General features: G+C 39.9%; 1 protein-coding gene across 1 annotated transcript; it reads right to left on the reverse strand.

Annotated features, from left to right (window-relative positions):
* Positions 1-4,079: 4,079 nt before the first annotated feature.
* LOC117554756 (T-box-containing protein TBX6L-like) lies at positions 4,080-9,867 on the reverse strand. Its single transcript, XM_034229252.1, has 9 exons — positions 9,711-9,867; positions 8,863-9,010; positions 8,628-8,730; positions 7,777-7,941; positions 7,549-7,695; positions 6,418-6,494; positions 6,175-6,248; positions 5,258-5,450; positions 4,080-5,147 (listed from the first exon to the last, which is right to left on the reverse strand). The coding sequence occupies exons 1-9, from the start codon at positions 9,724-9,726 to the stop codon at positions 4,955-4,957; spliced, it is 1,116 nt and encodes a 371-aa protein (XP_034085143.1). The 5' UTR covers positions 9,727-9,867; the 3' UTR covers positions 4,080-4,954.
* Positions 9,868-11,725: the final 1,858 nt, after the last annotated feature.

Here is an 11,725-nt window from a genome sequence, read left to right on the forward strand (position 1 = left end):
CCATTACATTTTCAACATATAATGCTATGACTTTATTTCATGATATTTTTAACATATTATACAGCAAGGTGGGAGCAATTTGGGATGGCCCTAGATGGCCAAGGATTCCTCAGGAAGCCCTGGAGGTTAATCGTAGCATCCTGTTATCAGGATGTTCAATCTTCCTCAGAAACGCTGTGACTGAAGCCATATCTGCTTCAGGTTTTGGACCATCCACAATTTTGACTCTTTGTATGTTTTTTTTTACAGTGATGATAAAAAAGAGTATCCCGCAATAACATGTGATTTGAGTGCTCTAGAAAATGATCTCCGTCTGCTCCCTGAAGCTGTATAAATGTCCCAGATATGGCTTCTCTCTCTCTTAAAACATTTAACACACAGACGTTCCAGCCTTCTGCTGGGGAAACTATGCCAGATTGTGATGGTAATTTCGTGCTATCTGTCTGTCATAGCTTTATCTGGTCCGACACGTTGCTCTCGGAAATACTATCCATGTTCCTTTGCTCTTTCTTCCACTCGATAAATAAATATGCTCTTGTTTTTTGCTTGTGATCAAAAGATTCAAATAAAGTAGGAAAAAAAGCATTTTTCTGGTACATTTTTAGATGCACTGACTTGACAATTGGTTCTCTCCATGCCACAATGCTGCTTCCCTGGACATCTTCAAGTCTTCATTAAAAACTCACCTGTTCACCATGTCCTTTGACCCCTAACCTATCACAGTCCCCCTGCTTCCACTCCCCCAGCTATTTGTTTAATTTTTACTTTATTATTTGCCCTTCTTTTTTGTTTGTTTGTTGACAAAGTGGCCTTGTGTCCCAAATTGAATCTATTATTATTATTATTACCGACATATGGATGAACCCTTGACCTGTGTTTTAGCTCCACCAGCAGGTCAACATTTTTAAAATATCCAGTAGGGTATACTGGTTCCCAGAAAATGTCTCCTAATGACTAAAGTGCCACTTTGATGTTGAGATTTTGAGTAGGCTATAATATATCTCAAAAACGTTTGAGTGAATTGCCATTACATGTCGGCAAAAACAACCACGGATTAATTTTTCATTTTTTCTTTCTTTGTCGACCAGAACTAACTGCTATTGTTCAGTTGTTGCTTATGAAAGTGAGCTAATGTTAGCACCTGCTATGCTAAATTCAGCATATTACTATCTTCATTGTTAGCATGTTAGCATCCACAGCACTGGGCCTAAATACTATCTTGCAGAGCTGTTAATGTAGCTGTTGAATTCCATACTTATGGATTTAAATTAGGGATGCTCCAATCGATCGGCCGTCGATCGATATTGGCCGATACTCACTCTCTGCCGATCGATCAGTGCTCTCTAAAGGCCCTGACGCACCAAGCAGTCACCAGAGGACTCGCCAACGCAGACGTCGGCTGTTGCGTCGCGGTGTTCTCCTGCGTCTTGGCCATGTGTCGCACAGGAACACACCGCAAAGACTTCAGTGCATGAGTGGCAATAACTCTCCTTACCAGCAGGTGGCGGTAGTGTGTATTCGTCATTAAAAATAGGCAACAACCGGAAGACAGAGAAGAAGAACAGACTGCGTGATATATAAACAACAACAAATAGCGTGTGCAAACTGCAGCCTGGTTATGATCCACTGCTGTCTGCCCGTCTTTGGTGCTCCACAACTACCCGAAGGGGCAAGTTTCCTGTACCGGGTGTACTGGGTTCGCAGAGAATCCCACTTCTTCCTCAGCTCTTTCTCTGAAGCACACAAATAAACGACGTAAGCATTGTGGCTAGTTAGCATGTCCAATTCATATCTATATGCAGTGCCAAACTGCACAGCTAGCAACAGCTAGCAACAAGATAACAACAAAACACAAGGTTGAAATAACAAATTAAATTTCACGTTAACGTCACTGTACGCTGGCAAACAATAAAAAGCCAACAGTATCTGCTAAAGAGCTCAATTGATGAAAAAGATAATCTTACCCGAGGAACCAAATTGCATTTCAATCTCTCGCCAGAGTCCGGTTTTCACTACTCGGTTCGAGTACCTTTTCTCAGTGATATCGTACAGAGCTGGCCTCTCCTGGATCAATGTGATGAGCAGGTCTTCGTTTGCGTCATTCCAGATCGATGAAAATGAATATCAGTCTGTGTGTGCCTTCTTAAATCGTTTGTTTACGTCCCTCACTTCCGTTTCGCTTCTCATGCACTGATTCGCTAGCTGAACAGCCAATCAGAGTGATTGTTTGGTCCGACTGCCAGACCCGATGCATGCATCGGGACAGGCAGTCCAAATAAGGCGTGTCACGGTCGACGGTGCGGGACACACCAAATTGAGTTTGGGCGACAGGACAGGACAGGACTTCGTCTCCCGACTTACGAAAACAGCCGAAATCGGCCTGGTGTGTCAGGGCCTTAAAAATTACGATCGCGAGAGTCGATCGCATAACGTAAAATACATGACACTTTTCTCTGTGCAAGCCAAAACAAGCTCGCCAACCAGTCTGGCAGTATTGTCCGAAAATGACAATAAAATAGCGGTATGCAACTTGATTGAGCAGAAGTCCTGCAGCTCCACCCGCTGTGACGTACCGGTGAGCGGAGCAGAGCACACTTAAGAGTTAGACCTAACACACTTAGCTATTTTATCTACCTCTGGAACCAGCTAAACTAGTTATACATATATTTATTCTTCACTGTCGGGTCACTCATTACTGGATCAGTGAGCTGCATGAGATACTGACGGGCTGTCAGGAGAGAGAGAGAATGGGAGAGAGGAGAGAAATGAGCTTCCGCTAATTTCTCCCGTGTTATTATCCAAAGTTAATCTAAACTTGAATAATGTACTTCATTTGAATGTAATTATTATGTTGGTTGTTGTTTGTGGAAGCGCCAGTGAATGAGCCCCATTAACTGAGTTTTAAACATCACTTTAAATGGAAGATCCCCATAGGCCCCGCCCACTCGATCGGATCGGCGATCGGTATCGGCCGATATTGATTCCGGCGATCGGCCCCAAAATTGGCGATCTGAGCATCCCTAATTTAAATGTTATGTATTCACAAAAGCCTAAAGCATTAGGAATAGGATTTAAAGACACACAAGTTTATTCATTGATTTCCTCAGGATTTATTGTGATAAAACTTTCCTTAGCCATTAAACACAAACATACAATGTTGTCATTTAGGATGCAAATGCTAATTCTGGCACAATATAATGGCGCATTTCCATTGCAGGGCCTCGCTCGGCTTAGTACGGTATAGTTAGGCCTTGTTAGGACTGGCTCACTTTATGCTGCGTTTCCATTACAGTTTAGTAGCTGGGGCAGTAACCGTGACGTCATCTTCAATGTGAACCACAGAAAAACAACATCAGCTGTTAGCTGATAGCACTCAAATCATGTCATGGCGAATACATTCGCTGGTTTATAATGTCTGTAGGCCGTTGTTGTGAGTGTGGACGGTCGGAGCATATACAACGTTAGCTTAGCCGATCTCCATTCAGAAAACACGCATTTAAAAAGATGTTTCGCCTGCCGTCTGTCTGCAGACTTGTCAAAGCATCAATTCATGGTATTTACTAACCGGTATCAGTATGTTGTTACTTCGGAAACATTTTGAAACGTGTATTACAATTAGATCATGGTCAAATATGTTCATTTTGTTGTAGTTGTAGCCCCCTTGCCAGCGATTCTCTCTCTAGTTTAGCATACTCAGCCCGACTCAGCCTGGTTGTTGGCCCGCAAAGAACCTCGATTTTATGGGGCCAGAAAAACTGTGAAATAGTACCCGCTAGCCGGTACTACGCCAAGTGGAAACGCAACCAAAAACGGGCCGTGCACGGCACGCTTAAACCGCGCTCCGCACTGTAGTGGAAATGCGCCATAACTTGTCTGATATGACTCTAAAAATATATATTTTACATTTTGTTGTTTAACAGAAGTAAAGTGGATATTCATTATCTTCTGGTCCTTTTCCTATTATTCTTGCTATAAGCCGTAGACAAACCCAGAATCATGAGGTTTTTCCAAACATGTTTTTTTACATAGGGTATCCTTTCATCAGAGTGGCAGATTAAATGTCACACTTATTTCCCAGCTGACTGTATACAGAAAATACTTTATATATTGCATTTTAAAACATTACCGATATATTTTTTAACACAGACAATCATGCAAGTTGTGACTGAACTAGCACATGTGTGATCAGGAATATAAATCCTAGTTAATAAGTCTTCACTTGAATATGATTATTGTCTAATTAAGAGACTAAAGTTAAAGTGAACCTCACAAAAAATACAAGCTTTTTGAAATACACTACATTTTTTACACAATTGTACAATGTTATCACAAACTGGAGTGACATGTCAGTCAGTCCCAGGTCTGCCTGTGACACAGTGACAATATTCCTTCAAGACTTTAGTGCAGGGGTGTCCAAACTACGGCCCAGGGGCCAAATGTGGCCTGCGGACCCTTTTGAATCGGCCCCCAGCAAATTCAAAAAGTATAATGGAATATGGCCCACAAATGAAACTTGTGCTTGTCTTCCGTCTACTTTTTAAATATAAATGTAAACATATATTACACAGTAGTAATCATGTGTTAATAAGACCACTTTTCAAATAAATTCAGTCAATTAAAGTTGTAAACATTTTCTAACATCTTAGTTGATAAGAAAAAAGCCCAATGACTTATTTACATAACAAGCTTGAAATACACCCTTCTTATTTCTCCTTATTATAATCAATCTGAGGCTTCTGTTTTACGGGATGAGCTGCCAACACTCACAAGCAAAATGTACCTACATTTGATTGATTGCTAACTTATAACTGAACTTATGAGGCAATATAACTCTAGTGAGTGGCCAGGCCCTTTGTATATTTTTCTGTATGTGGCCCTCGGTGAAAACAGTTTAGACACCCCTGCTTTAGTGGTTTCATCCCCGTTAATATTGTCACCATATTGAAAATGGTCACTAACAAGAGTAGGAGAAGAGCGGATACTGGCTCCAATCCCCAGCCTGGCTGTGGTGGTGAGGATAATGGTAGTAGCCATGTTGTTGGGAGATGTGTTCAGCTGTGGAGAGTGGATGATGTGGAGGGTGGAGGAGAGAGTGGGCTGCATCTACTTCATTGGAATGCAGCGGATATCTGGCGTACTCTAGAGATCTACAGGGATGAAAGAGTGATATGGAGGTTACATGTCATGGATCGCCAGTTTGCATTTTATTTTTCTCTACTATCGGATTTGATCTCATCTTGAGAATCCTAAATCGTACCTGTAGGGCTGGTATGGCACGGATGCAGGCACCATCTGTTCTTCACAGCTGTAGTCGTACTCCTGCGGCTCCAGGGGCTCGGTGTGGACACTCTCCTGCTCCGATGAACAGGCTGAAAGGTCGTGCTCCTTCAAGGGCTGCTCATCCTTCCCCACCTTCACTGACTGAGAGGTGGAGGGCATCCTCTGCAGGCCTGCGAGGGAAATACAATGATCAATAAGACTGGCACGTTGATTTATAGGAATTTTTTATTTGATTTGATTAGATTTATTTTGAAAGTGTGAAACAATAATACAAAAATGTAACATGAGAATTATTATACAGTACAAAATGAATCAGTGTCAAATTGATATACATAAATATTACTGACTCTAAATTATGTATAAACAAATAATCTACTTATGTATAAACAAATAATCTACTTAATTACAGATCCGAAAAGGGGAAAAAGTTTACATTTATTTAATCCCACCCCTTCTCCCAAAAACGAAATTACTAACATATATATTTATTTTTTTCATTTTATTTTTTTTCTTCTTAAAGAAATACATTTGTTATTGAAAAAAAACATAAAACAACAAATAAATAAACAGATAAATAAACAAATAAATAAATAAGAAGATAAATAAACAAACAAATAAGCATATAAATAAACAAACAAATACATAACAGAGGATATTCAAGAAAAGATAAAATAACAAACCAAATAAATAAATAAACTGCAAACACTCAGTTATGATTAAATAACGTCATCCCTGTATCTTGTTAAAATCGTGTCCTTATACCTTTTTTAAAAACAGTTTTAAGTTCGGACATCCCTTGAGCTCCTCATTTAAAGGAATACTTCTCCTTCCTAGGAATTCCATCTGTTGCTGTTTGAGAAACACTAAATCATATAAAAAAACAGAAAGGCTTGCCTGGAGGACTGGTGCAAAGATCTTCCCTCTCCAGTCGGGCTCTTTTCACAGGAGAGCTTCTGTTAGAACGACACCTGAAGAAAAATATAACAATTATTTTTTCACTATTCTGACTATTCTGATTATATGTGTTTATATTGGAATTCTACTCTAATGAAAGAACATCTCTTTTAATTCAAATCTATATGTATATAATGTAAGACAAAAACAGGAATATGTATAGGCACGTTTATTTATTCTTACCTTTTGCTGTGGGAATGAGTGCCTCCCTCCCTAAATCCCTTAGCGAATGGGTTGTGGTCGATCTTCAATTTGGTGATCTTTAAAAGGCAAGAAGAGATAGTTGTCAAACTGTTTGGGGGCTCAGATCCTTACAATAAGTGCAAAAAAACATGAAGAATCAAACTCCGAACAACAAGGAAAGTGCATATATATTCACTTCAAGAAAGATCATACCATAGTAAGTGCTGAAGAAGTAAGAAGGCCTAAATTAACTCAACAAGTGGTTTGTTTTTTGCTTCATCACTCTTAAAGGTCACCTATTTTGCAAAATCCACTTTTTCATGTCTTTTATGCATAAACATGTGTCCCCTCTGTGTAAAGAGAATCTGAAAGTTTCAGGAAAAAATATTTGCTCACTTTTTGGCCTGATCCATTTATATAAAAACCTGTCTGAAAATGAGCTGATCAGATTTTAGCCACTTTATGATGTCATAACGTTTTGTTGGCTTGTTTAACCTCTTAAGCCCGATTGCCAACAATATTGCACGAAACTGTGTCTCAGGACTTCTTAACATTTAACAACCTATTAATGTGTCATACCCACTTAACGGGAAGAAACTCAGCTATCAGAAAATATTAACCATGTTTAGCTAAACGAAACACAAGGGTAATACCAAGCCTCTGAATTAGCACTAAACGAAGAAATGCTAACGCACTTAGCACATAACTCACGGTAGAGATATGTTATACTTCATGCTATCTGTACAAAGTAAATATCATATGAAAGCTGAGATTCCACAGATTCCATTGGTATAAGTTTCATAACTGACCAAAACTCACGGCAGCGAAGGCCAGGAAAGACAACACACAACTTCACTTTACGGGGGCCAAAACGGCAAATACGTCTTACCTTTGCTGTTTTCTGATCAAAATTACTGATAATCCATCATAACATTTATGGCAATAAACTTATTTTTCATTATACTTTAACAGAGCTTTCGGTTTTGGGCAAACTGCGTGCGCATCACTCTCACTCCTCAATGGTAATGTTTAGATTGATTTAGGAACACTACAGAGACATGTTTTGTATATATCTGAGATGAAAAAGAGTATAATAGGAGACCTTTAATGTGTTGTTAAACTGCTGCATACCTTTGGGTTTTGGTAAGCGGTCACTGTAGTGAAGGTGGTCTCTGGGAAGGAGAAGGTCTGGAAGGGGCCCCAGCGGACGGTGTAAGGACTGTCTGCCTGGGTGATGTGAAACCTGGGGTAGTAGCGATGCATAGAGTGCACAATGATCTGATGGGTAGAAGAGCAGAGTGAGTACAAAGCACATTCGGTATGTTTAGTCAACATAGCATGTGTGTAAGGGGGTCTTACATGGCCGTGCTGGTCCAAGGTGTTGTTGGTGAGCTTCATCCTGAGAAAAGACAATGGCTGCTTCATCCAGTGACTTCCTGGGGCAGGGGAGTCTGGATGCATGTATGTCCGACACGGGGGCTGGGGCTCTGACTTCCCCGCCACCTCCCACTGCTCCTTTTTCCACTACAGAGAAATGGGGGATGGATGAAAGGTTAGATGTAAGACATGAGGTTTAATCCAAAGTCTTCATGAAGCAAGAAATACTTTATTTATTCAACAAGCGAAAAATAAAGCTGAGGTATTAACAAATGTTTAGTCTATACATCTTATAGATAGATAGATAGATAGATAGATATAGATACTTTATTGATCCCAATTTGGGAAAGGTTTGTGTTGCAGCAGCATAAAAACACAATGCAATGTCTTAAGATAAATCAAGACACAGAAATAAACAGTCCAATATATTTCAGAAATATAAATACAATAGCATTAAAGTTTTCTGATCATGTATGGAAACTCATAAATAAATCTCTGTTTAATAATTTCATAGCACCTTAAAAAACGTATCCCTATCTCTACTACATTACTTTCCCTTCTTTTTTACAAGTGTGTGCTAAAAGCAATATCTGTGACCAAATGGGCCATAGCAGTTAGTGGCTCCTCATTCACAACAGTGAATAGAAAGGGATGCTAATTGATTGGGCCTCCAGCCGTGAATGCACAAACAGGAAGCAATGAAAGGCTTTGAAATGCAGCGGTGAACGGCCCACAGTGGGCAGGCCGCAGACTGCTGCGTTTTACATACTGCTGCTTTGAATCCCCAAATGTTGTGCCTACAGTACTCAAGTGTGTGTTACATATGCATGTACCCTGTATTTGAAGCTGTCTGCAGGAACCATATCTATCATGACGACGTAATTTGCAAAAGGTTGGAGCCCTGAGAGTCTGATGCTGCAGTATGGAAACATTCTCCTGAAAATAAGAAGAAAGTGAATTGAAATGTTTTTATAAAAGCAGGAAATGGCTCTGAATCTCAGTTTTGGTGGTCTTTGTGATAATTAATGTATAGCAGTGCTGCAGGACTTCAGTGGGTAGCGTTGTTACCTTCCATGCTTTGTTATTATCATCTCTGTCCCGCTGCTGTGGAAGGACTTCCAGAGATCAGCGCTCTCCAGGGTCATCCTGATGCAGCCCTGCTGGTATGAGTCAGCTGTCTGAGGGGAGCGGGGCATGCTCAGATGCAGTTTGGAGTCTGTGGAGAAAATACACATTCTGCTAAATCAAATGTATTCATGGTAACTGTGACTGGCTTATAGCAGTTTATAGGAGTATTAAAAACAGGAAAAATATATTCAGCAGGACTTGAGACAACTCAGCATAACTCAGCACAGTTTTTCACTTTAAATCTCAATTTCTATTCGAATCAGTAAACATTTGAATGAAGGTGTTAGTTTCCTGTTGGTTAAAACCCAGACAAAGCTAATTCAACAACTAATTGATGAGGCATGGTCCAATGCATCTTGCATTTGGCAGAATCAGAATATACCAGAGAGAGAGAGAGAGAGAGAGAGAGAGAGAGAGAGAGAGAGAGAGAGAGAGAGAGAGAGAGAGAGAGAGAGAGAGAGAGAGAGAGAGAGAGAGAGAGAGAGAGAGAGAGAGAGAGAACATGATTACTCCCAAAGAAGGGAAATGTACGTTGTTACAGCAGAAAAAGTGCCAAAGACAGCTTAATGTGACATATGTTACATGCATAAAAAAGTATTAAAGTAAAAAAAAAAAAATATATATAATAAGAAATAGAATACAATTAAAAAGTTACACAATTTACAAAAATACACACCCTGTAACAGTTCTGAGGATTTAGCAGCCAGGTATATATTGCACAGTTATTAACGGAATATATATATATATTGCACAAATAGCACACATTGATTAAGATCACCATCACTTACCAGAGATGTGTTGCATGGTACTGTGTCCTCCTAATATCAACAGCAACAGAAGTCCTGAGAGAGTCCTGAGTGCTGCTTTCAGATGTTCTGACACTGGAGGTAAACACACCCGGGGTCTCTATCTTTGCAAGCTCTGAGCCTTGAACTTAATTGGTCATCACAGAAAAGGGTGGGGTCTAAAGAGCAGGGGGTGAAGAGAGGGCAGGTAAGATATATCATTTCCTGTTGCCAATAATAAAACCCATTTGCCCTACCATGTTATAGATATATACTCTATTGATCCCAATTATTTCGTAACAGAAGCAGCCGTGTGTTCAGACCAATACAAATACCTACAAAGTGGAATAGAGAATTAACAATTAAAAATCAAATGTACATGAAAAATATTGTATCAGATACAAACAATATAAAATATTCTGGATAATTGACTGACAAAATAGGCGTGAAATATATTGGTTTTAAAGAAAATATTTAGAAAAGTACAGAAATATAATCACTTAAATGGGATAAAAAGCTGATTTCCAGGGTAACAAACAACAATTTCTTCTATGATTTTGTACCCAAAGACATCATAATCTACTTTGGGATGATCTAGCCATGTTCCCATATGTCCTAGGCCTGAATGCATACAATATTCTCTCTCATTGGCTCACAGCTGAAGGACAGTGAGCTGAATTTCAAAGTGCCCGGGGGGGTGGAAGAGCAGACAAACAAGTCCCTTCCTGGCAGCTCTGGTTGTGTATTGCAAACAAATCGTAAGATTACAGAGGTGATGGGACCTGTGGCCTTGACAATGCTGCTAATCCTATGAGGCCATTTGGCCCGGCCCCCCCACCCCCTACGGCCTCCAGTAGTCTGGGAGGAGAGGGTCTCTGAAGGTGCCAGCAGTTAGCAGCCCGTTAACATGAAAGACTGACGGGAGGAAGGGAAGAGCAGCAGTGTGGGACTTGAGAGGACAATGTTCAGAGTTTACAGCCCAATTAATTAAATCCTACATGAGTTACATCGGGGGGCATTTCTTCTTTGTTTAAATTCTAGTGAAGTCTCAAAGACAACTGAATATTCCAGGCTGGTTTTGGGGGGAAATGTGAATATAAGATTATCAAAGCATCCTGAATAGTTCCATTTGGTGAAAGGTTCATACATATAAAATATGGATCCTAAGGGTCTTGAACGTAAGGACGTTTGAACAAGCTAATGTAGAATATATGACACTGTCTGACAGAGGAGGATTTCTGCAACCTCAAAGCTTCTCCAGAAAAAAGGAACAAAAACTAGATAAGGGGTTAAACTCTGCCTATTTTAAGTATCTGTAAAAAGACTATCATTGTTTACCATACTTCTAGAGATGAAGAACATACTAAACAAAATGTCAAAGGTTAACTCATGGTTTAACTTTAGTGTTGCTAGTAGCATGCATCAACAATGGTACCTTAGTTTAGATATTATTAGATTTGTTTGACCTTAAGGACTCCTTTAAGAACTCAGAGAGCTCATAGTTGGGAAAGCAATCCAGACCAGCGATGACAAAATAGTGCCTCTATGGTGTAAAAAAAGTAGCGTTAATACCAACTGGACTGCATCATCATATGATTTACCTGATGACCGCCCCTGACTTTTCAACACTCTCTAGAACGAGTGTCTTGATGCCTTTGTGAGGCCTTTCTGCTCTGACTGTGGGCATGTTTGAACATTTCTCCTGTTCTTAAATCAACTTCAGGCCTGCAGATGGAATTCAGTGTTCCTGCCTGTGGTGTGTGTCACCTCTGCAGCTCTGCTACAAAGTCAAGTTGGTGTATAGAGGAGGATATCACTAACATCTGCTTCTTCTAATAGTGGTTCAGCATGATTTGGCACTGCTGTAATGGGAATGCAAATGAAGTACAGTCAACATTTTTCATTGGATTTGTGTTACTTCACTGTTTGTAAACTGCACATCACAAGATATGTGTTGGAAGTAGTATTTCCCTTGCATTGCATTTGTTGTGTGCCTGGTTTCTGTGCTGCAGTAAAAA

Source organism: Gymnodraco acuticeps, unplaced genomic scaffold (assembly GCF_902827175.1).
Source record: "Gymnodraco acuticeps unplaced genomic scaffold, fGymAcu1.1, whole genome shotgun sequence".
Taxonomy (NCBI): domain Eukaryota; kingdom Metazoa; phylum Chordata; class Actinopteri; order Perciformes; family Bathydraconidae; genus Gymnodraco; species Gymnodraco acuticeps.